At 29.5% G+C, this 23,851-nt stretch overlaps 8 protein-coding genes across 8 annotated transcripts; 2 read left to right on the top strand and 6 right to left on the bottom strand.

Moving 5' to 3' along the window:
* Positions 1-1,834: 1,834 nt before the first annotated feature.
* BX663DRAFT_175317 (uncharacterized protein) lies at positions 1,835-3,134 on the top strand. The gene is made up of 2 exons (XM_051521668.1): positions 1,835-2,568; positions 2,660-3,134. Exons 1-2 carry the CDS (start codon positions 2,170-2,172, stop codon positions 3,032-3,034), a joined length of 774 nt encoding a protein of 257 aa, XP_051379810.1. The 5' UTR covers positions 1,835-2,169; the 3' UTR covers positions 3,035-3,134.
* Positions 3,135-3,356: 222 nt separating this feature from the next.
* On the bottom strand, positions 3,357-4,534 carry BX663DRAFT_175308 (uncharacterized protein). The gene is made up of 2 exons (XM_051521667.1): positions 4,215-4,534; positions 3,357-4,142 (listed from the first exon to the last, which is right to left on the bottom strand). Exons 1-2 carry the CDS (start codon positions 4,476-4,478, stop codon positions 3,612-3,614), a joined length of 795 nt encoding a protein of 264 aa, XP_051379809.1. The 5' UTR covers positions 4,479-4,534; the 3' UTR covers positions 3,357-3,611.
* Positions 4,535-5,054: 520 nt separating this feature from the next.
* BX663DRAFT_519628 (Pre-mRNA splicing Prp18-interacting factor-domain-containing protein) lies at positions 5,055-6,740 on the bottom strand. Its single transcript, XM_051529020.1, has 3 exons — positions 6,428-6,740; positions 5,454-6,345; positions 5,055-5,389 (listed from the first exon to the last, which is right to left on the bottom strand). The coding sequence occupies exons 1-3, from the start codon at positions 6,686-6,688 to the stop codon at positions 5,241-5,243; spliced, it is 1,302 nt and encodes a 433-aa protein (XP_051379808.1). The 5' UTR covers positions 6,689-6,740; the 3' UTR covers positions 5,055-5,240.
* A 23-nt stretch (positions 6,741-6,763) lies between these two features.
* On the bottom strand, positions 6,764-8,217 carry BX663DRAFT_545310 (ras-induced vulval development antagonist-domain-containing protein; the record flags this gene model as incomplete). The annotated part of the gene is made up of 4 exons (XM_051530922.1): positions 6,764-7,032; positions 7,094-7,316; positions 7,384-7,832; positions 7,916-8,217. The coding sequence occupies 4 exons, from the start codon at positions 8,215-8,217 to the stop codon at positions 6,861-6,863; spliced, it is 1,146 nt and encodes a 381-aa protein (XP_051379807.1). The 3' UTR covers positions 6,764-6,860.
* A 359-nt stretch (positions 8,218-8,576) lies between these two features.
* On the bottom strand, positions 8,577-12,169 carry BX663DRAFT_519623 (glycosyltransferase family 20-domain-containing protein). The gene is made up of 8 exons (XM_051529019.1): positions 11,442-12,169; positions 11,212-11,352; positions 10,999-11,124; positions 10,871-10,923; positions 10,063-10,788; positions 9,718-9,900; positions 9,265-9,635; positions 8,577-9,202 (listed from the first exon to the last, which is right to left on the bottom strand). Exons 1-8 carry the CDS (start codon positions 12,049-12,051, stop codon positions 8,770-8,772), a joined length of 2,643 nt encoding a protein of 880 aa, XP_051379806.1. The 5' UTR covers positions 12,052-12,169; the 3' UTR covers positions 8,577-8,769.
* A 2,672-nt stretch (positions 12,170-14,841) lies between these two features.
* BX663DRAFT_519618 (uncharacterized protein) lies at positions 14,842-16,621 on the top strand. The gene is made up of 8 exons (XM_051529018.1): positions 14,842-15,062; positions 15,122-15,290; positions 15,391-15,539; positions 15,665-15,798; positions 15,874-16,005; positions 16,093-16,172; positions 16,283-16,382; positions 16,455-16,621. The coding sequence occupies exons 1-8, from the start codon at positions 14,911-14,913 to the stop codon at positions 16,508-16,510; spliced, it is 972 nt and encodes a 323-aa protein (XP_051379805.1). The 5' UTR covers positions 14,842-14,910; the 3' UTR covers positions 16,511-16,621.
* Positions 16,622-16,847: 226 nt separating this feature from the next.
* Positions 16,848-19,664, bottom strand: BX663DRAFT_554531 (uncharacterized protein; the record flags this gene model as incomplete). Its single annotated transcript, XM_051531538.1, has 3 exons — positions 16,848-16,919; positions 17,099-19,373; positions 19,435-19,664. The coding sequence occupies 3 exons, from the start codon at positions 19,662-19,664 to the stop codon at positions 16,848-16,850; spliced, it is 2,577 nt and encodes an 858-aa protein (XP_051379804.1).
* A 2,277-nt stretch (positions 19,665-21,941) lies between these two features.
* On the bottom strand, positions 21,942-22,660 carry BX663DRAFT_519613 (uncharacterized protein). Its single transcript, XM_051529017.1, has 2 exons — positions 22,541-22,660; positions 21,942-22,479 (listed from the first exon to the last, which is right to left on the bottom strand). Exons 1-2 carry the CDS (start codon positions 22,587-22,589, stop codon positions 22,046-22,048), a joined length of 483 nt encoding a protein of 160 aa, XP_051379803.1. The 5' UTR covers positions 22,590-22,660; the 3' UTR covers positions 21,942-22,045.
* Between the last annotated feature and the right edge of the window lie 1,191 nt (positions 22,661-23,851).

Genomic DNA, 23,851 nt, shown 5'->3' with positions numbered 1-23,851 from the left:
AGAAAGTATACTTTTGGAATTAACAGATAAATGTTATGTTTTATTTTACCTTTATATATACATTTATTTACCTGTTTAAAACGTGTTTGATTAATGATAATAGACAAGTCAGTATATGTGTTAATATGAACAATAGTTGTTATCTTACCTTTAATATATCACTGAAAAATGCTCTGTATAAAAAGTAGAAAAAGCTACTACCAACATAAACAAGACTCTTTTGCTAAGAAAGAAAAATAAAACTGGTCAGTATAAATTCGTTAATAAGGATATTCTAAATCTTTATACTACCTTGAATATAATAAATATCTATAGAAAATAAAATAATAGTAAATAAGTATTAATCTAAAAGAATAAAAAAGAAATAACAATGAATGTGGAAAGATAGTAATTTTCTTAACTTTCCCTATGATCATATGATTATCTATAGATCCATTTTTGTAATTTCACAATGCAAATAGTGTGATTACCCCCCCTTTTTTTTTCTCTCCCTGTAAAAAAAAACACAGCCAAAATAGCTGTAAATTTAAACATTAAAAAAATAATGAATATTAGCAATAGAAATGTCTTTTTTTTGGATATATTTATTCTATGATAGTATATTAAACATAATATATATTTTTTATTTGGAAGTTTTATATTAAAAATTAGTAAAAATAAACAATTAAAAAAAAAATTGCAGCTTAAATTGTGGCGTACGACGTATGGTACTTTTATACGTCGTACGCCAACTTTTTGCAGTGGCAGATGTAGCTGAATGGAACCCAATGCGTTCATAAAAAAGTTCATAAGGTTGCTGTTAACTTACTTTGTACACTATATTGGTAGTCTATGCTTTGTTTTCAAGTGACCCAATGTGTTCTTATACGTGTTCGTAAGGCTCTAACAGTTGCAGATGTAGCTGAATGGAACCCAATGCGTTCATAAAAAAGTTCATAAGGCTGCTGTTAACTTACTTTATACACTGTATTGGTAGTCTATGTTCCATTTTCAAGTGACCCCAAATACTTATAAACGTATATTAAAAACTATGATGGGTGATGCCATGAAAAACAGTGTAAGTGTCGAATACTGACTGTTGTGATCCAGCCTTATAGACGTATGATTCTGAATCTCACTTATTTATACTTATTTTAGATGACTAAATTACTAATTATATTTACACATCAGATTTATATCAAACCAATAATAATAGTTTGATAACATCATAGATCGATTATCAGATATACATAATTATAGCTGTAAAGAACAACCCAAATCAAGAATGTCTATTTCAAGTGACACTTATATTTCTTATTTTACGAAGTCAGTTATTTTGAAAAAGTATTTATAAAGAAGTACTTCTAGAACTTAATAAAAATCAATTTACTTTTGCATCTGATTACTTTCTAGTTCTTTTTACTTTTTTTTTTATTTTTGTATCTTGTCTATTTCATAGCTCAGATATCATGCTGACGACCACAATAAGGAATATAAGTAACTTACAGAAATATTTTTAAAAGAGCTAAAATTGCGACGGTTACAATTGCTACCTATCCCCACTGAAGAACCAAATACATATTATCCATTGTGGAATTGGAAAAGTCATCCACTCTTCTTTTTGAGGTGATCATTTTCAACATTCGTCTTTTATGTACACAACATCAAATTTATGTTCTGTCAAGGGAAATAATGAATCATTGTCTTTAGCTTTTGACATGAAATTAGTAGAAAGATGTTTCAACTTGTGTGAAATATTGAATAGATGATTGTCATTTTTGTTGGTATAGTCGTTACAAGCATAATGGTCATCTAATAGTTATAAATCATAGAATGTAACACCTTGAATTAGTTGTGTAGTGTTTTGAAAAGATTGTAATAGAAAAAAAATAGACTATTTTAACGTTACTCAATAGCTTGGATACCTTCGTCTTAGAAGTAGCTAATTCAAACAAAAAAAAAAAAAGATATATTATAATAATCTATATAAGAGAAAAGGAGTCAATAAGGCTTAATGATTTATACACTTTATGTCCCATTGTACTTTGCTGTAATAATTATTATAGCTGACCATCCAATTAGAATTATTACACCGCATTTTTTTCCTCTCCTCCATTATTTTAAAATTAAATAAAAAAGTTATTACTACTACCCTTGCTACCTTTTTTTTTTTCTTAAATCTTACGAAACATGAGATTTTTTCCAGTTATTCAACAAAGATTCTATTCAACATGTCAACAATTACCTATAGCTAAACCTTTAAATCAAGAACCCATAGGTTACTTAGTATTACCAGGTTTAGTAAAGTATGATGAGGCTTTAAAGTTACAGTCTTATTTAGTATCAAGACGTCATAAAATAACACAAAAAAAATTAAAAACAAAAGTGCCTGCAGACTTGATTTGCTTCTTGGAACATACTCCAACTTATACTGCAGGTAGAAGAATACGTGATAGTAAACAAGAGGAAATAGAGCGTTTAAAGAGTTTAGGTGCTGATTATTATGAAACAATGCGAGGAGGACAAATTACATTTCATGGACCAGGGCAATTGATTGCTTACCCCATTCTAGATATTCGAGATTATCAGGTATATCTATACATGTATATAATAATAATAATAATAATAATAATAATAATAAAAAAAAAAAAAAAAAAAAAAAACTAACATCACCAATAAGCTTAATGTCAAATGTTATGTATCTAGTTTAGAAAAAACAGTAATTGATTGTTGTGCTAAATATGGCATTAAAGCAAGTACAACTGAAAATACAGGTGTTTGGATAAGAGAAAATGATAAAATAGCTGCTTTGGGTATACATTTACAACGCTATGTTAGTAGTCATGGATTTGCTCTTAATTGTAATGTGGACCTTGATTGGTTTAAACAAATTATTCCTTGTGGATTAGAAGATAAAGGAACTACGTCTATATCAAAAGAAACTAATTTAAATCTATCACCTAAAGATGTGATACCTAATTTAGTAAAAAGTTTTGAGACTTTATTTCGTAAACCATTAGTGCCAATACAATTAAATCAAGTATATTTAAACTAAATCAGCTAAAAAGTGTTCAAGTGTATCTTGATTCCAATCAGTAGTAGATGGATTAGTAGTTGTATTGTTGTGATTGGACCAGCCTTGTCGTTGTTCCTGGTCTTGCTGTGATGGGGGAAATAAAATAGCGTTGCTATCCAAAATTGTATCGAAATCAAATAAATCTATAACATGATTATTATTAACAAAAAAAAAAAAAATTAAATAAATAGAATATTTATATAATATTTACTATTAATATTCATGTCATTTTCATAACCATTTTGAAGTTGATGATCTATTGCTGTGTTATAAGATGAAGAAGAAGTAGTCGATAAATTTGTCGAATCTTCTATAATAGGTGAAAAAAGATTAGGTGAATGAATCGTCATATCAGCTAATCCTTGTATAGCAGGTGACGCTGATATCGTTAAATGATCTCTAGGAGGTGTAGGCGGTTTCAACCTTGTTAACAGTTGATTACGAGCATCCTTTAGACGATGAATTAAGATTGCTTTTTTACCTATCGTACATAATCCACGTTCCTTTAGCACTTCTTTTAATTCTGCTACTGTCACATCATCAAAGTTTAATCGGATTAATTTTTCGTCCAATTTTTTTGTTTCAAGATAGGATCAATAGGTATAGTGGATTCATTCATTTGCTGTGCTTTCTTTTTTGGAACACGTTCAATAGCAATAGGAGGGACTTCTACTTTAGCAGCCTTTTGAGTATGTTGTATAGGAGTAGGATCAGTCACTTGAATTTGAGTAAAAACGATGGGGGCAGGTGGTTTTTGTTGATGCTTGTTAGTAGCATGAAAGGCAGGAGGTAGAGAAGAAGATCTTCTTCTTTTTGTATGTTGTCTTAGTTGTTTTCCTAAATCATGAAAAGAAGTTCGAGGTAATTCAGGAAAATAGGTAGAAGTAATTAGTGTCTTTTGTTGTTGTGAAGTAGGAGGACTAGGAGGGTATTGAATTTTAATTTGAGGTTGTTGCATATTATGATCTTTTAAAGAAGAAGTTGAAGTCATATGTTCATCCTTATTATTTGAAGAGCAAGTAGATAAAGAAGGTGATGTATTTGAAACTACATGTAAATTATTGGTTGAAGTAGATAAATCAAGAGCCTAAAACATACACAAATATATAATTATTAGAAAAAAAAAGCTATTTGCAAAAAAAAAAGAAGCATATTTTACATCTATTTCTTCCTGCTTTATTATCGGTTTTTCCTCTTCTTGTATTGTTAAATTATTATTAAATCTGCTTGAATAAAATGGATTTACAGGTAAATCAACAGAAGAACTGCGTCTTCTTTGAAACGGTGGAGCTATCTTTTGTTGATTAATTTCCATGGGTATAAATGTATTATGAGTAGAAGAAGGTTGATTTTCATTCCAATCAACAGTAGTAAATAAAGGCGGATAATCCAAAACTTTCCAGTAATCGTTTATATCTTCCATTTTAATAAAAAAAAATAATCAAAGAAAAAGAGGAAAAAAAAAGAATGAAAAAAAAAAAACATATTACATTTGAAATACAAAGCTATTAGCCAACTGGGGGGCTATAACAGCAGCATTTAAAAAAAAAAAAAAAAAAAAAAATAGCTTTTTCAAGCGGAGAAATGAGTGGGAATAATTTTTTTACTACTTGTTTGCATGGATTAGCATAACTCTTATCTAATTAACATTTATATGTGTATATGTATGATAATAAATTTAATATATGCATGTGTAAGCAATAGTAGATATCGTTTCTTTTTCACTTGTTGAATTTTTATCTTATTTGATGGCTGTAAGTCATAAAATGTAAGCATTAAATATGTTAGCCAATCATTTTGCGTATATAGTCATTTCTATTTCATTTTGCATAATAAACTTACTCATTAAGAATAGGGTGATTTTTTTTTTTTTTTTTTTTTTTTATAAATGAATATTTATTATGTAATCTGACTTAAAATAACTCAAAATTATGGAGTCTACTATAAATTGTCTAATATATACATTCATACACACACAGTTAAAAGAGGATTAATACTTGTTTATTTCTATTTATTTATCGTTATTCATTCTTATAATGTATCGAATGATCTTGTACCTGATTATAATAGATATTACATCATAGTACTCAATAATAAGCTCTTTTTTTTTTTTTTACCCTCCCACAAACTAATAATATACAGTGTATACATAGAGATTAAAAACTATCTAATTGATAGATCATATTTATTTAAGAAGTAAAGATGCTTTTTGTGCTTCAATACCAGCTTGTCCTGTACAATATGAATTTCTTATATTGGATCGACAGCATTTATATCCCCATTGTCCTTCTGACCAGTAAGATCCCCAAACTGAAGTATGATTATTAATAAGCACTAATATAGAAAAAGATTGTACATGAATATAATATATTATAACTTCTTTTATATCTTATCTTACCATCTTCTTCATATTTAGATTTAGCTTTTGCTCTTTCCTGTCCTTTAATAACTCTACCCGTTCTTGAATATTCTACATAATTTTCATTTTGAGCTAATAATAATTCTTTGGGTGGTGCTTCAAGGTATTCCTCTCCTCCATATTTTTCTAAAATACTCTTTTGTGTTCTCTCTCTTACTTGATCTTTCTTGGATTCATATTCTTTATGCAAAAGTGCAGCTTGTGTAGGATTAGCTTGAAGATGTATCTCATTACCTCTTTCTGCTGCTTGCCATGCGAATAATTGAACTTTAGCCAATTCTGGTGCTTCACCTGTATGTCTAACAAAGTTATCACCAGCGTATCCAATAGTATCATCTTGTACGTCTTTTAGTGGGTTTTCACGCATTGAACGTGTCTTTGGATCATAAAAGGCTGATTCTGTATCCAGATTTAACAAATATTTGGCTGTATCTTCTCGAATTCTCAAATTACGAATCGTTGTTCTTGTCTTTTGATTAACATGCTGACCTGGCATATCTGCTCCATCTGCATATTTATCATCATCTTCTTCATCTTCATCATCAGAAATGCCTGCAATCTTTTTCGCCTCTGAGGTTGTTGTAGGACCCTGTTTATCCAATTCAGATGCCTTTGCTTTTCTTCTTGCTTCTTCGACTCTATTATATTCTTCAATTACTTTATCGTGTTCTCTTGGATCATAACCATTCCATCGATCTCGTTTTTCATCCCAATCTAAATCTACTTCTTGAATGATTTCATCTGCCTTGATGTTTTCTCCTGTCCATTTAGCTCCTTTCTTACGGGGGCGTTCAACACAATCTTTTGTTTTATGCGTCATTGCTCCACAATTCTCACATGCTCCTTTACGATACTTTGTAGCTGCGGGGCCCTTTTTTTTAAAAAAAAAAAAAAAAAAAAAAAAGAGTAAGTATAGAAGCAAAAAATAAAAATAAAAAATTCATAATACTTACAGCTCTCTTTCCTCTTGCATACCAATAATTATCGTCAGCAGTAAATTTTGGTCCTTTACGTTTTTCTGGTGCTCGTTGATGTTTTAAAGACACTTTACCGGTATCAACATACCATGGTGCCTTTAACATGAACTGTGGGGTATGAGGATTGATCTCATTGCCTTCTTCATCTACTTCTGGTGGCGCTGTACCAGCTTTACGTGCAGCATCTAGATCTTTAGCTTGACGGTATTCTTCTTTTGTAAGTCTATTTTGTTGCATGTTATAGATTATAGACTAGATAGAAAAAAATAAAAAATAAAAAATAAAAAAACCAGAAACACTTAAAAAAATTTTAGCCTCAATAGCAAAAATACACTTTTTATTTTTATTTTGATGTCAGCTTCTTTATTCTTATTGGATACAATTGGGAAGATTATTTTTTTTTCTTTATTTAATGATCTTCTTTCTTGAACTTATCACTAAGAATCTCTCTAAAACCAGAAATGATTTCATTTTCACGTTTCATTTTTTGCTCTTGTGCATGCTGTAATACAAGACGTTTTTCTTCTGCTGAAATAACTTGGTTTTCTTTACGAAGACGAACAGCATTCATACGATGATGTCTAATAATAATAATAATAATCAGTATATTATATGTTTTTTCGTTTTACATTTCCTTCTTACCTGCTACCACTCATAACATAACCAGCTTTTTCAAATTCAGCAATCTGATCACCAGATAAACCGATTTCACCACGTCGAGGAATACGTTTGCCCTGTTGTACGTAAGCTGCCATAGCTGAACCTTCACCAGGAAGTAAAGCACTACCATAAGCTCTTTCGTCTCGAGTCTCATTTTCAGTTAATGGGACAGGCCCAACAGGTGCTAAATCCTCAGGAATATTAACTATAATATAATAGCTATATAAGCAAAAAAAAAAAAAATTGAAATTATAAGTCTTCTATTATTATACCTTGTTTCTCTACCCATAGATCTTTAACTTGATCTAAATGAGATTGATCAACTTCCATAATGGATTTGTCGTCTGTAGCAGATGCTTTTTTATCTTTTTCAGAATCGCTTTCAGATGTTGAACTTGAACTTTCATCAGACGAATATCTTCTCTTTTTACTTCGATGGCTGCTTGAACGATGTCGATGCTTTCGACTACTACTTCTACTACTATTATGTCTGCTACTACTTTTATGTCTACTGCTTTTTTTACTCTTTCTGCTCGATTTACGATGACGATGTCGGCGGTGTCTATCATCTTCTGAATCTGAATCAGTAATACTATCATCACTATCATCTTGTTTAGTATGTTTTTTTGATTTTCGTGGTTCTTCAGGTGTTAAAGATCGAGCACGTTCTGGGGATGGTGCCCAAATTGTTTGCGTTGATTCATTTCTTACTCTTATACGGCTAAAATAAACATTTAAAAAAATAAAATTGATTTTTAGAATGGTAAAAAAAAAAAAAAAAAAAAAAAAAAAAAAAGACTTTACAATTCAGAATAACTTTCTTCAGGTCGAATTCGAATTCCATTTATTTCAATAATTCGTTGATCCTGTCTGTATCTATCCGGTGACCTATTTCTATCACGATATCTGGCTTCTCTTGATCTTGAACGATATCTTCTCGGTGAACGATCTCTACCATGATTATCTCTTTCTCGTGAATAATTACGATCTCGTGATAAGGGTGAGCGTCTTCTAGGAGATGGCGAACGTCTTCTAGGAGATGGTGAACGTCTTCTAGGAGATGGCGAACGTCTTCTTGAAGGTGAAGATCTTGAATAATCTGACATTAAGCAATAACAAAAATGAAATAATAAAAAAAATAATAAGATTAAAAAAAAAATAATAATAATAATACAAACTATCTCAGAGAAAAATAAAATAAAAATTTATAACCAATTAAGCACTACATCATACATTTTAAATTGCCCTAGCTAATTCAAATAATAATAGCTACAAACAATGGAGGAAGAAGATATAGTAAAATACTTTAGCTTTATTTGTTCGTGAATCCGTCAATCAACTGATATCATCTCGCCACTTGATATAATATGTTTAGCAGGAAAGGAAAAGGATATATCAACATAATTGGTTTAAATACTGTAATTTACGCAGCAAGTATTTATAAAATTTAAAATAATATCTTTTTTTTTTTTTGGTTATTAATACTATCTAATTTTGGCTTCAAGATTATCTTCAAATTATCATAATTAAATAAAAGGGATTCTTTTGTTTTTATTGGCTAAATATAAAGAAAAACACTACAGGTATATGTATATATATATATGTGTATATTTCAATATATACAAAGATAAAATAGTTTATAACCTTTATTGTTTCTTTCATTCTATGGATGCTAAAAGCTCCAATACTTGAATAACTTGCTGAGGAGTGTTCACATGCCAATTAGCATGTGTTTTCTTCTCAGAAGGACCCACTGTAATTGAATAAAGACTTGAATTTTGTTCTGGCCAGATTGAGATGGGATTATTATGATTATTAGCCATTTTTTTTAAAGTAGGTGATAACTGTTGTTTTTGTTGATAATGAGCAGCACTAAGTGTTCTAAACATATCCTCATCTGTCTTATCATCGCCAGCACAGATAACAAGATTTGCATCAAAATGTTTTGAAAGAATACGTTTAACAATCTCACCCTTATTAACAGATATAGGTCTAACTTCCAAATTCTTTTTACCAACTAAAATTTCAACCGGATATTTGGAGACAATGGCATTTTCTAAATGATTTTGACATTCTTTTGCTTGAAAAGCGCTAAACAAGGTATTTAGTAAATACATATATATATATAAATATATATATAACTTATCACATACCCATATTCTGCATCAGCTAATCTATAATGCCAAGTAATTGAGGATTTTTTTTGTTCAACAAAGCTACCTTGAGTACGTTCTGTATAATAATTAAATATCTCTTCAACATCCGCCTTCCAACTCATATCAATGCCATCTACAACACTGGTCCATGTAATTGAATCAGCTCCCTTGACATAACAGCCATGCTCTGCACTTAGTCCGAGATGATTTACATTACCTCCTAACCATTCATCAAGAACGACTTGATCTCGACCAGATATTACCCAAACAATATTTTTAGGATCATTACAAAGTATTTGAAGCGCCTTTAACATATCGGATCCCGGTTTAGCATCAGATGGTACAGAAACAATAGGTGTTAGAGTACCCTATATATATATATATATGTATTTAATGTAAAAGTTTGATATAAAATAGTATATGTAATCCCTTTGGATGTATTATATTTACATCGTAATCAAAGAACATGACTCGTTTATTTGCATTTTTATAATCTTGGGAAAGTTTTGTAAGATCTAGTTTAGGTGTTGCATGGGATTGTAAGTCTTGCTGTTCACTTACACTGACCAATTGTTTGATAAATGAATGAGCCCAAAAGTCAGCTGTATGGCTTGTAACATGATTATAAAGTTTCTATTGTATAAGCATAATTATTAGTATCACTTAACAAAAAAAAAAAAAAAAAAAAAAAAAAGCACTTTTTTTTTTCTCTCTCTCTCTCTTCCTCCTCTTCTTCTTCATCATCACCTGCCCTCTCACCCTCTCCCTTCTGACACTTTTTTATGTATAACAAACCTCATGACGTGTGTTTTTTTCTTCTGTAGACATGGTTAAAGCATAATGAATACATCTAGCAATATCTCCGTAATCATATGGGTTGACAAGCAAAGCAGCACCAAGGGATCCCGCCGATCCGACAAACTCTGAAAGGATCAAGGGTCCATGATCTTCCTTTTCATGTTGGCATAGAATATATTCGTAAGATGTCGTGTTCATGCCATCGCGACAGGGTATAATGAGACCCAAATCAGCTGCTGTCAATAATGCATAATACTCATCTCTATCAATATCTTGATAGTAGTAATGGATAGGAATTTGATGAATCGTACCAAACTCTGAATTGATGTGATTGACAAGTTCAGAAATCTTATTTTCTAATTTCATATGATCGCCAAAGGTAGGAGTAGCTACTTGAATGAGAACAACCTGATGACGCCACTCAGGATAATCTCGAAGGAACCGTTCAAAGGCATGAAGCTTTTGAATAATCCCCTTTGTATTATCTAGTTTGTCGCGACCTACAATAATTCTTTTACCAGTGTACATAGTACGAATTGCATCTAGTTTAAGCTGTACACCTGGTTGTTTACAGAACTGATTTAGGATACGATTACAATCGACACCGATCGGGAAGGCACCTACCGATATCATTGTACCATGATGATTGACACCTATTTGAGTTGTTTCACAGCCAAGAACACGTGTACAAGAAGAAATAAAATGTCTTGCATAAGAATAAGTCTAGAAAGTGAATTAGCTGGCGAATTATATATATACATATATATATATATATATATATGTGTGTGTGTATACATATCCTTACCTGAAATCCAATTAAATTGGCTCCAAGCATACCCTGAAGAATTTCGTTTCGAGCTAATATATACATATATATATGTATATAATGGTCACTTTTTTTTGAATTATATATACATATATATATTTATATACTTTGTAAACAACGAAAGATTTCAGAACTAGGAAAGGTTGCATGAATAAAAAGGCCGATGGCTGCATTAGGAAGCTTTTCGCGAATCATTTCAGGTACCAATAATAAATGATAGTCATTAATGAAAACTAATGAAAAAAAAAAAAAAAAAAAAAGAATGGGTGAGAAATGAAGAAGGTTAAGTACAAGCTATTATAACACATGTTATACTTTACTGGTATCATTAGGATGATATCTTTCTATAATAGTATCTGCAAATATACGATTAACAGCTACATAATCATCCCAATACTGTTTTTCCAAACGACTACTTTGAGACGAAGTTTCTACTAAATAATGAAATACAGGCCAAAGTACTATAAATCATATTATTATTTACGGTTTTTTTTTTTTTAAATTTTATTTTTGTTGTTGTTGTTGACTAATATATACATATATATGTTACCTTGTTTACAATAACCTTCATAATGCCCATGAGATTTTTTATCTAAAAAGATAGGAACAATCTGACCTGTCTCCCACAAAAGTGATCTCAACTTGACCTTATCCTCCAAAGCCAATTTATCAATAATATTGCGTGAGCCTTGCTTACGAATGGGACCAGACCAACCAATATGAATTGTTTCGTAATCTTTACGTAACCGTTGTAGACCAGCATAAAGAGCTTGATGACCTCTACGCTCAACTACAGTCCAGTCAGCTGCGTGGAACCTCATACGTAAAGTAACGCCGCGTTTATGATGACGAGCTAGTTTAGAAATCGGAGCAGCTGCTACAGGGTCAGTAGCAGTACCATCTTCTGCTATTGTTAGGGTCGAAAGGATAGATGATGTAGATGTTGTTTTTTCAGGAACAATCATATTGCTGTTACGAGGAGATATAGGTGGAGATATTGGAATTTGATCCTCTCTGATAATGCTTGGATGTGAACGTAAAATGTTGTAAGGAATTTGATGTGTTACATTAATAATACGTCCCTGAATATCGGGAATATTCCCCGACAAAGGTAAATAATGTGATACTGTTTCTGCTGTAAGTGAAGAAGGTTTTAACATGAGATTAATTATATAACAAAAAGGAATATAGAGGAAAGAAAAGAAAAGAAAGAAAAAGACTTTAAAATCTACGACAAATGCTCTATATATTTATTCAAAATTATTACTTTATCACGGGGTTAAATAAGGTACGAATGACCTTGTTTTGTATATATGTGTATACAGTTTAGAAAAAAAAACAGTGTTCTATATTGACTACATATATAACAAAGTATGATGTGAATTTTACTAGGTTACGTTTTCAAATAATAACTAGTAATTTGTACACGTTGATTCCTTACTGGAAGAAGAGATCTAATCTTATCCAGAAGGTCATCTTCTATCTAGATAATATATCAACAACATCTATCACTTACTTATATCGGGAAAAATCTAAACTTACATACTCGTGGCTCGTGATCTTCCTTCTGTTTCTCTTTCCCCCCAAAAAAAAAAGCATGTAAACACTGAGTAACCTATATTTCATCATAAGGCCTATTAACACACAGACAAAAAAAAACATGAAACAATTAATATTTAGATATTAACCAAGTTAAAAAAAAAATGCACTTTTTTTTATTGTCTCACTAGTAAACAATAAAATAAAAAGTAAAAGACAAAGTAATTCAATATCTATTTTTAATACATGTTAGGATACAATGATTATTATTAGGATTCATGTGTGTACTTTTATTTTTCATTAAATGCTATAATTACATTGAAAAAACAAGACTTGTTTTATATTTAATCGATTGTTATATAATATGCATGCAGAGGTATGTATGCAATTTTATAGAGTTACAGTTTAAAAAATCAGTTTCATGTCCCTGAATACCGAGGGGTTAATGAACAATGACAGTAATAAATAAAATAATGAAAAATAGAGATTACAAGTCTAAAATAGTATTTATCCAAAATAGTAGAATAAATCATAGAAAAAATGATTTTTTTATTTATTTATTTTTTTTAGTATATATTTTGAAATATAAGTTTTTAAGGATAAAGTAGAGGGGAAGAATGAAGGCAAATAAAAGAATAGCTAACTCAGAAATTCTAATCATTGAGGAAAATAGCGAATCCTTTCTTCGATGGAAAGCCTTTGTTTCAACAGAAACAGACTTACGGCTGCGATAAATAAAAAAAACATCATTTACCATTCTTATAGTTTAGTTTCCATCTTTATCTAAGAACTTGACAAGCTGTGATATCTTTTTAAAATGGATAATATAAGTTTCTAATCAATTATGTTCGTTAATAGTGCAGATATAAAATATATAGTTTGTATTTCATTGCTTTCCAACTCTCACTATATCAGAAATATGCTTTTATACTTTAGCAGACGCCAAAACTACGATCACCAACAATTATGAGTTGATATAGCTTCATATTGGAAGCATCATATTGCCGATCCATAGAACAATATGTATAGGATTCTTTTCTAAAGTAACCTCTTGAAATCAAATAAGTTGAATAATGATTGAAGTTAGTTATGTTTTTTTAACTTATTGAATTTATCGAAAAATAATATAGCTTTTGGTGATAAGATTAATTTTTGAGTTATGCCAGTCTCAGATCCTATTCAAAGGAATAGCATTTATATTGAATCTTTCAGGGAAAATTGGAGAAATATCGTCACTCTTTACTATTCAAAATGTATACAGAATTTAAGCAATTGAACATGATAACTAGTGATACAGTCAGCTGTCGAAAATAATGTTCTCCTAGAAGTACTAATAAACATTTGAGAAATATCAGGTGTTATATATTTGCCTATAGTTGAGACAATAAATACAGTATACGATCTAATCAATCATTCAATAAAGGCATCTTTAACATGTTCTTCTACTGTATTAGTTGGGGCTTCTCCCATTTGAGTATTCTTTTTTCGTTGATAATATATCTGTTTACCTTTAAGATTCTATTAAAGTTATTGCTGAAGAATTCAGCCCAATATCCATATATTTATATATATATATGCTACTTTGTTTAATGAAATACTCATTTTTTTTGTGACTTATTTTATTAAAGCTCTCTCTCTCTCTACGGGCTATTATTTGATGGTTTTCTTTCAACTGTAGTAAAGTATTATTATTTTCTAATTAAATTGTTTAATTTCCTTCACCTACTTAGAATTCCATTTCGTTTAAAAAGGCCTCAAAATTGGGATTGTCGTTTTTTTTTTTTTTTTTTTATAAAAATATACTTTTTTTTTCATTAGGGGCTTTATGCTTTGTACTATGTGCTCGTTTTTAACTATTCTTTTAAGTGCCAGTTCGGTGGTTTATTTATACAGCTACTACTAGTTTCGATAATGAGTTTGTATCTTTGCTCTATCTTTGATAGGAATTACTCAGAGAAAAACAAAAAATAGCTTATATTATAAATAGAATTAATAATACTACTATTAATGTCAGTTCAAATTATAATAGGTCTACTATAATAAAAGTAATATTAGAAAGATTAAACATGTATAATATATAAAAAATATTGTTTGTTTATTTATAGACACATAGATTGATCTATCATTACTTATTATGTAATATACATATTCACACCCAAATAATAATGAAAGAAGAGTTATTATTAATAACGCTATTTATGTCAAATATATAAATATATATTTATATATAATACGTCATCATAAACAATATATACTTCTTTTTTTTTTTTTTGTTTAAGTCTCAAGCAGAAATTACTACTGATCGTATTACATTCAGCAACAACGTTATACGTTAATTTTATTAGCGTAATTTTATTTAAAAATAATAAATCTATTATTATATAATAACTCCGCTAAGAACCCCTTCTTTTCTTTATTATGGAAAGTGTTTTTTGTTTTTTAAATCTTTTTCTTACATCATTATACACATTATTTAAAGAATGTCAACTGAGTCCGTCATTCTTGTCACTGGTGGTTCTGGCCTCGTTGGTGAAGCTATCAAGTACGTTATTGAACACGAAACTGATGAGCGTTTTGGTAAAAAGGAAAATGAAAAATGGATTTTCTTGTCATCTAAAGATGGTGACTTGAGGTAAAATAAAATAAAATAAAATAAATGTATATGTATTTAACTTGAATACTGTTTAATAGAAAAGAAGCAGATGTAAAGGCCATTTTTGACAAGTATAAGCCAACTCATGTCATTCACTTGGCTGCCATGGTCGGTGGTTTATTCAAGAATATGAAATACAAGCTCGACTTTTTACGTGAAAATATGCTCATTAATGATAATGTCTTGTGGCAATCAAAGGAGCATAACGTAAGATAGTATATATATATATATATTATAAATGTTATTATTTTTTTTTTTTTTTTTTTAGAAAATTGACAATATGTGTATACATATACATGTTTGACAGGTTAAAAAACTTGTTTCTTGTCTCTCTACATGTATTTTCCCTGATAAGACGACTTATCCCATTGATGAAACTATGGTTCATAATGGTCCTCCCCATTTCTCTAACTTTGGTTATGCCCACGGAAAGCGTATGATTGATGTCTATAACCAGTAAATCATATTTAAACTGAAAAAAAAAAAAAAAAAAAAAAAAAAAAAAGAGAGAGAGAGAGGGATGCAGAGAGAACATGCATATATTGATATAAATGTACGTGTTTTTTATTTTTATTATTTAGTGCTTATAATGAACAATATGGATGTCATTTCACTTCTGTTATTCCTACCAACATTTTTGGTCCTCATGATAACTATGAACTTGAAGGCTCTCATGTTTTACCCGGTTTAACTCACAAGTGTTATCTTGCAAAAAGTAAGTAAAAGGGGGGGGAGTGTAATTTAAAGGAAAATGAACGTGAAATTCTAAGTTATAAATCTATTTTTATAGAGAATAATACTCCATTCGTTGTTATGGGTAGTGGTAAGCCTCTTCGTCAATTTATCTATTCTCGTGATTTGGCAAAACTTTTTATTTGGACTTTAAGAGAATATGAGGAAATTGATCCCATTATTTTATCTGGTAAGATTTAATTTATAAAGCTACAGACATTATCTAAATAATTCCTTTATATTTATACATGTATATATATATATATAAATAAAAAAGTTGGTGAGGAAGATGAAGTTTCTATCAAGGATGTTGCTGATTCTATTGTTAAGGCTATGGATTTCAAAGGAGAATATTCCGTAAGTTATTATATGTAGATGTATACATTGTTTCTTCTTTTAGCGTGACTTATTTTACTTTTTTTTTTTTTTTTTTTCTAAAAATTATATATGTGTATATTCATATCTAGTTTGATACCACCAAGGCAGACGGACAATATAAAAAGACAGCTAGCAATGCCAAATTAATGAAATATCTTCCTGATTTCAAATTCACACCCTTTGATGTTGGTAAGTAATAGAAATCATATGTTTAAAAAAAAAACAGAACAATAGTTAATCCTTATCCTCTATGATGTGTAGCTATCAAGGAATCAGTTGATTGGTTCGTAGAAAATTATGACACTTGTCGCAAATAGATATAAGAAAGAGAATTAAATTATATAATTAAAACTTGTTGTTTGTATGATTTGTTAATTACATAATAAAATAGTTTATAAACTATGCGCCTTTTAAATATAGACCTTTACTAGATGTTCTTTACGCGAAACCTATTTTACGTTAGTTGGTAATTTCATTCAATGCCTGCATACATACATAGGCATTTGTTATTATTTATAGTTATTAATTCTAATAGTTTTATACACAGTAAATATAGCTTTTATTTATTGTTTGTTATATGTACAATATATATACATATGTATATATATATGTATGTATGTATGTATTTATTTATTTATATATGTATTTATTTATTTAAAATGTCTCATCTTGATTTGGACAGTTTTCTGTTGTATGATTTCCATAACTTTCACAGTTATCACAAAACTGTAACAAAAAAAAAAAAATAAAATAAAATAAAATAAAATAAAATAAAATAAAATAAAATAAAATAAAATAAAATATAATATAATATAATATAATATAATATAATATAATATAATATAATAAAAAATAAAATAAAAAATATTAGTTTTATCTATGAGAAAATCAATAAATAAACTTACCAAGTTTTTCTCTTTCTTTTTTTCTGTTCCTGCAATTACTGAAAAATCAACTTTACATTGTAAGATATCATGTCCATATTCTTCACATAATTCACAATAAGCAGACGACATTTCTCCTCCTCCTCCTCCTTCTTCTTCTTCTTCTTTTTCTCCATATTTTTTATTATTAAATTGTGGAGATGGTATAGGTGATGACGATGTGGTAGTAGTTGTTGTTGTAGGGGATATCAAAAGACCTTTTTGACTACCATGACTCATTCTATTTTGAAGTATATTTAACTCCTTTTCTAGTGCTTTTACTTTTCTTTTTTCATCTTCTAATTTCTCCTCAAGTTCAGCTTCGCTAAATACTCGACTTTCAATAAGAGATTCTAACTCGTTCAGGTCTTTCGTCAGTTGCTTAATTTCTTTCTTATCCGTAAATATAGTTTGTTGATATGATTTGATTTCCTCTTCTAATTCTTTCATCTTTTGCTGTAGCATGATTGGATCATTACTTATGTCTCTCCTTTTATCATTAGGATTGATCTCCTTCAAATCTTGTTTTTCAAGCATTAACATTTCATCCAACAAACTGTTATAGTCTCGCTCTAGTTGTTTATGTGACTCTAGTAGTTCATTATGTTCCTTTTCAAGTGCCATCTTGGACAATTTCATCTGATAATGTTCATCTTCAGCTTTAGCTTGAGCTTCAAATGCATTATCGGCCTCTTCAATTAATCGCTTCTTATCATTCATCTCTTTGTCAAAATCATTCTGTATTGCTTCAAATTTTTGTTCCATTGATAATGTTTGTTGTTGAGCTTGTCTCAAATCTAACTTGAGTTGCTCTATTTCACGAGCCATCATTTGAATCGTCTGTCGTTCATGTTCGAGTTCAGTAGTAGCTAATTCCAACTGCTCTTCTAATCGATGCCTCTGATTTTCATGCTGAGATTGTTGTTGTTGTTGTTGTTGTTCTGTAGTCTGATTGAAGTGCATTTCGCTTAATTGACAATCGATGTCTTGCTCATCATCATCAAAGAGTGTACTCTGCTTATGTTTCAGATCAGCAATCGTATATTCCAGTTGCTTGATAAGCTGATCACGTTGCTCTAGCTCTGTACAATGCATTTCCTTCAACTTTATTACTTGTAATTCGTAGGCATGAATCGCTTCTAATCCTGCTCGTTTTAATTCCTCACATTCCTTTTCAAGTGAAGCCGTGTTTGCTTCACTTGCTGCAGCTTCTCTACGTACCTGATCCAAGGTACCCGCATGGACTCGATTTAATTCGTCCTGTTCCTCCTTTTGTATTTGAATCTGTGATTGAAGATCCTTGACTAATTGTTCTAGTCGTTCAATGCGTCGTTGATCTTGATTTTGTTGCACCTCATCACGTTGATTCTTGGCGATCGAGGCATCACGGTCTGCTATACTTTGCTCTAATTTTTGTATCACTTGTTGCATTCGTTCAACCTCCTTTGTAAGTCGTTGCCTTTGAAGCTCACTGTCCTGAACTTGTAATGTAAGACTTTCTTTAGATGACACAAGTCGTTCCCATGCTGTTTCTTTATTCTCCATCTCTTTTAGAAGTTTGTCTCTTTCATGTTGCGTCTTTTCTAGCATATCATAAAGCTGATGTGTTGTTTCTATATGCTCTTGATGAAAGATGGTAGGCACTACTGGTGGTGGTAGTGGTAGTGGTGGTGATGATAATGATGATGAAGGTGGTGGTGGTGGTGATTGTGACGGTGGTGGTGGTGGTGTAGGTGTCTTTGTAGGCTGTGCCATAGGTGTTGTAGGTGTTGTAGGTGTTTTAGGTGTTTTAGTAGTCTGAGTTATAGGCGTTACGGTACGGCGTTGTATAGGAGTCATGATACGTTGTGTAGATTGTGGAGGTGGTGTAGAAGATGGTGAGATAGGTGTTGATCTTTTAGAATTAGGCGTAATGGTTGATTTTTTGATAATAGAATGGCTAAGATTGGTAGGAGTCGCAGGTGAAGAAGATAATTTGATGGTAGAAGGTAATTTAGGAATAACAGTAGCACGAGGCGCAACAATTTTTGATTTTCTAGTATTTGGTATTGTTGTTGTAGAAGAAGAAGATGATGATGATGACGATGATAACGAATTTAAGTTCCTATAAGAAGTTCTATGTCTTGTTATTGGTAAGTTTGAACGGCGTGTTGATGATAAAGGCTTTTCTGTACTAATAGACAAAGGAGGTTGTATAATGATCTTGTTAAAACTGATAAAAATCCCTGAATTAGGTGAACAGGTGAAATATTGTTTACTATTTAGTCAAGGAATTATAAGTATCTTATCATTTTTTTTTTCATTGCATACTGTCTTACCCCTGAACACTTCCGTCATTTTTTCCTTCTCCTTTTTTATCTAGCTCAATACCTGCCCAAAGACCAGGTCTAAAATCAGTTTCACCTACATATTTAAGTACACCAGTCATATTGTTAAGACTTGGAATTGTCACACGTTGCCCTATTTGATTTGATTCATCTTGTTTAGATGAATTATGATGTTTAGTTGTTGGTACCATAGCTGAAGATTGTTTCAATATTCGTGACATAAAGTGAAGATTGACAATCAAATTGAGATTTGTTTAATTCCTTTCTTTTTTTTTTTTCCTTTCTTTTTTTTTTTCCTTTTTTTTTCAATAAAAACAAAAAAAAATATGGATTAATGAATGATTGAGTGGATGGATGAATGAGAAAAGAAAAGAAAAAATAATTTTAATAAAAGAAGGATAAATATATAAAGAAAATATTTTTTTTTTTAATCAGATAATTTATAAAAAAATTCAATCAATAAACGGCAATTGGCTTTCTTCTTTTACTGTACTTTTTTTTTTTTTTTTTTTTTTCACTGCTGCTATTACTGTTAAAAAATAAAAATTGGAAAGGACATAACAAGGTAGGTTGCTTGAACAAGTTTAAATGCAGGTATACATGCAAGTTTATTTTTATTATTATTTACGCATATATTAATTCAAATATTTGATTTACGTAAGCCTACTTTATGATTCATTTCATCAACTGCCCTGAGATATGTGTCTTTTGTAATGTTTAAGAAGATTATTAGTATTCTTTATATTTATTGTAGGACTATTTTTTATTATTCTATAAATGTATATATTATTCTTATAGGGTCATTTCGTCTTTATTAATAATAATCATTTTAAGATATTTTATATGAAGATAGATTAAAATAGTATTTATCACTGTCTATAAACCATTTTTTTTTTTGCACGTGTAATGTGGTATGTATTAAGAATACATTGTTATTATTTTTTCAATGAATAGAATAAAGATGTGTACCTTAATGGCTGTTTGTATATGAAAGAGGCAGCATTTGTAGAAATGTCTACCTATTAGCTGTATCCTTTTTATATCAAATTATATATAAATATGAGTCTACTTATTATAGATCAAGAAGACAGGAATGAATATGAATAAGAAGAGAGAGAGAGAGAGAGAGAGATCACTTTGAATACGTAGCATCAAAGTAGTATATAAATACTAGCAAACTAATTAAAATCAAATAGAATTGACATATGTGTCACTTTTTGTAACGTTATACATACCTGTAAAACTACCTTTATTGAATACCTTAAAGTCATTTTGATTGTTTAAAAAGAAAGAATTTAATACAAATGATTCTCTTTTTCATAAAAAGTTTAAATTGATAATATGTGTGTATCTTTATTTTTTTTCAGATTGAATGAACTGTATCATTACCTTTTTTTTTTTCTTAATTTATAACTTATATGACTTTGGCCTACACTTCTACAGCAAGATTAATAAAATACGACATGATTGATTGATTGCTTGTCTTGTTGGAGACTAATACATTTGAATTTATTAAATCTAGTTACGTTGATTACTATAGTTAAGAAAAATACGGCCTCTGATATGAAAGCATGAACAAAATAGCTACTGATTACAAACATTCATGTATATAAACAAGTTAAATCTTGCTATATATATACACCTAACATGAATCGTATATTGCTTTATTATGCAAACAGCAACATAAAAGCAAGATTAATTATTTTGTGTTAGTTCCTTGAACAAGTATATTATCAGGTTCACTAGTACTAATACATGCTTATCATATTTTGGAGTGTAGTCATATATAAGAATGGATGCTAATGAAGATAATATTGTGCAATAATATACAATGATGTAGTAGCATTTGTTTTAACTTTTTATCTATTGTAATAGCCACTTTATAGATGATGACCACAATCTATTTATATACGCATATTCAAACAACTTTAGTTATAAAGACTAGGTGATGTAATAATAAAATTAAAAAAAAATACGCCTAGTCTTTCTCTTTGTTGAACAGTCATTATTAGTCTTGTTAAATTCAACATCTTGTATTCATAGTATAGTGTATTGTAGTAGAACTTTACTATGATAAATAAGGAGGAAAGAATAGTCAACTACTTTATTGTTTGACTGCTGTAAATCTTATTTTAGAAGTTTAAAGCTTACAAACCCTATGACTTTATCATGCTATAAAAGTCAATTTGTATTATTATCATAGAAAGATGCAGAATAGGTTTAATTTTATCACTGATGTCATCATAGTAGTACATATGTATGTGTGTGTATGCATGTGTGTATGTATGTATGTATGTATGAATATACGTTTGTATGTATACATACATGTATGATATTCTGTATTATAATAAAAAGAAATAAGTATTGTTATTTATGTTAATAGAAAAATGTACGACAAAAAGGTAACATTCTAAAAAATCAAGAAAAAAAAAAGGGGGGAAAAGGGAACAGGCGGAGAGAGAAAAGGACAGAAGCTTTGTACTTGCAAGAATCCAGACTTTTTTTTTTTTTTTATACATACACAAGAATTTTTTTTTTTAGCTTTCTTTTTTTATATGCTAAAAAAAAGAAAGAGATCAACTCTTTATTAAATAAGTTATTATTAATAATCTAAGATAGAATTATTGTCATTAACGAGGGGATATTCAGATGTAAAGATTGGATTAACCATGGGGGGCTGACGAATAGGTAGTTTAGACATAATATCCATAGGACGTCTTTGTTGTTGTTGTTCATCAAGCTCATCTTCTTCAGATAATTCTTGATCATCTGATAAGTCAGTATCATTGACTAAGCCTATACCAGATAGACTGCCATTACTATATCTTTGTTGTCTTAATGTATAAGTTAAGAATTGAATATGTTTTAACGCATTTTCCAGTTCCTGCCTGGCTTCATTTAAAGCAGTATCCCTTTGATTTACTATTCCTTTTAATGCATTAATTGTATATCTAGCAAAAGATAACTCTTTATTTAAATGTTCATTTTGTTGTTGAAGGTAGGCGTTATCGATTTCAACTTTGAAGTCATTTTTATCTAAGTAATTCCTGTTGGTTTTTTTTTCCCTTAATCTAAACAAAATATGTATACACACTACCTTTTAATGACTTGTCGGATTCATTATTATTAAACTGTTCAATTGACATGATAACAAACTAAATTCTCTTTTAAATAGAATGAACAGAACCAGCTGATAAATAAAAGAGAAAAGACAAAATAATAATAAAAAATAATAATAATAAATGTCTTTTCTTTTTATAATAAAAATAATAATACATCCTGGGTCACGTGTTTTTAATTCTGAATCAAAAAAAAAAATAAATACATATTTGTATAAAAATATATTTGTGTGTGTATATTTTTTTTTGGGGGGGGAAGAGAGGAAGGAGAGTGGTCACAAAATAGTGAGAAGAAGTTGCTAGTACCCACGTCCCTAATTTAATCAAAGAATTTTTTTGTTACGAATAAAATAGAAGACTACGCAACTATTTCTTAAAAAAAAAAAAAAAAACTTTTTCTAACTAAATAAAATATATCGAATTTAAACAAAAAAAAAAGACTATGATTATTATTGTTATTATTATTATTATTACAGCTATTAAACTCGGGGAACCCGGATCAAATAGTAACAAAATGCTTCCAACAATTCAAGTCCGAGAAAAAAAAAGACAATTTTTTTAGGAACATTCTTATTATTGAAATGATGAATGCATGAAAATACACATGAAACAAAATGTTATTTTAATACGCGTGAAATAATAAACATCTTTAGTCTCCGTTATTATTGTTATACTTCTTTGTATTCTTACGACAACGACTGGTAAAAAAAAAAAGAACTATTTCATCTCTTTGTGTTGCTTTATTATCAAAGGGATCATCATGACTCCTAATTTAGAAATAAATCAATTATTGACAGATTTTGTTCTTTAGTGATCAAAAAAAAAAAAAAACTACCACTTACTACTTTATAATTTTAGTTTGTATAACAAAAAAAAGTTATTATTTTGATCTCAATTATCAAATAATATTAAATGCAGTAAATGAATTTATATGAGCTGATATTCGAGAAGCTGCCAAGTATTAATGCATGTCGTTTCTCTCATACTGCAAAGTACAACTGTTGTGCAGATTTAAGCAAAAATAATAATAATACTAATTATGATCGTCATTTTATTTGTTGTTTGTTATTGGAGTTTTTTTTTTTTTTTTTTGAAACATAATTTAAAACGGTTACTTTGTCTGCTTTTTTCCCGATAAATATAAATATATTTATATAAAAATGTATTTTAAACTGTTTTAACCACTAACTTTGTCTAAAACTAATTCAGAGTATAGAATAAAAGTATAAAAACTCACTCCCTTCCTGGACGACAGTAAAGGTAAGGTAAAGAGAAAGTAAATGGTTTTT

Source organism: Cokeromyces recurvatus, assembly GCF_025118155.1.
Source record: "Cokeromyces recurvatus strain NRRL 2243 chromosome Unknown BX663scaffold_27, whole genome shotgun sequence".
NCBI lineage: Eukaryota > Fungi > Mucoromycota > Mucoromycetes > Mucorales > Mucoraceae > Cokeromyces > Cokeromyces recurvatus.
The sequence above is the reverse complement of the archived record's forward strand: the minus strand, read 5'-3'. Positions and strand labels throughout refer to the sequence as shown.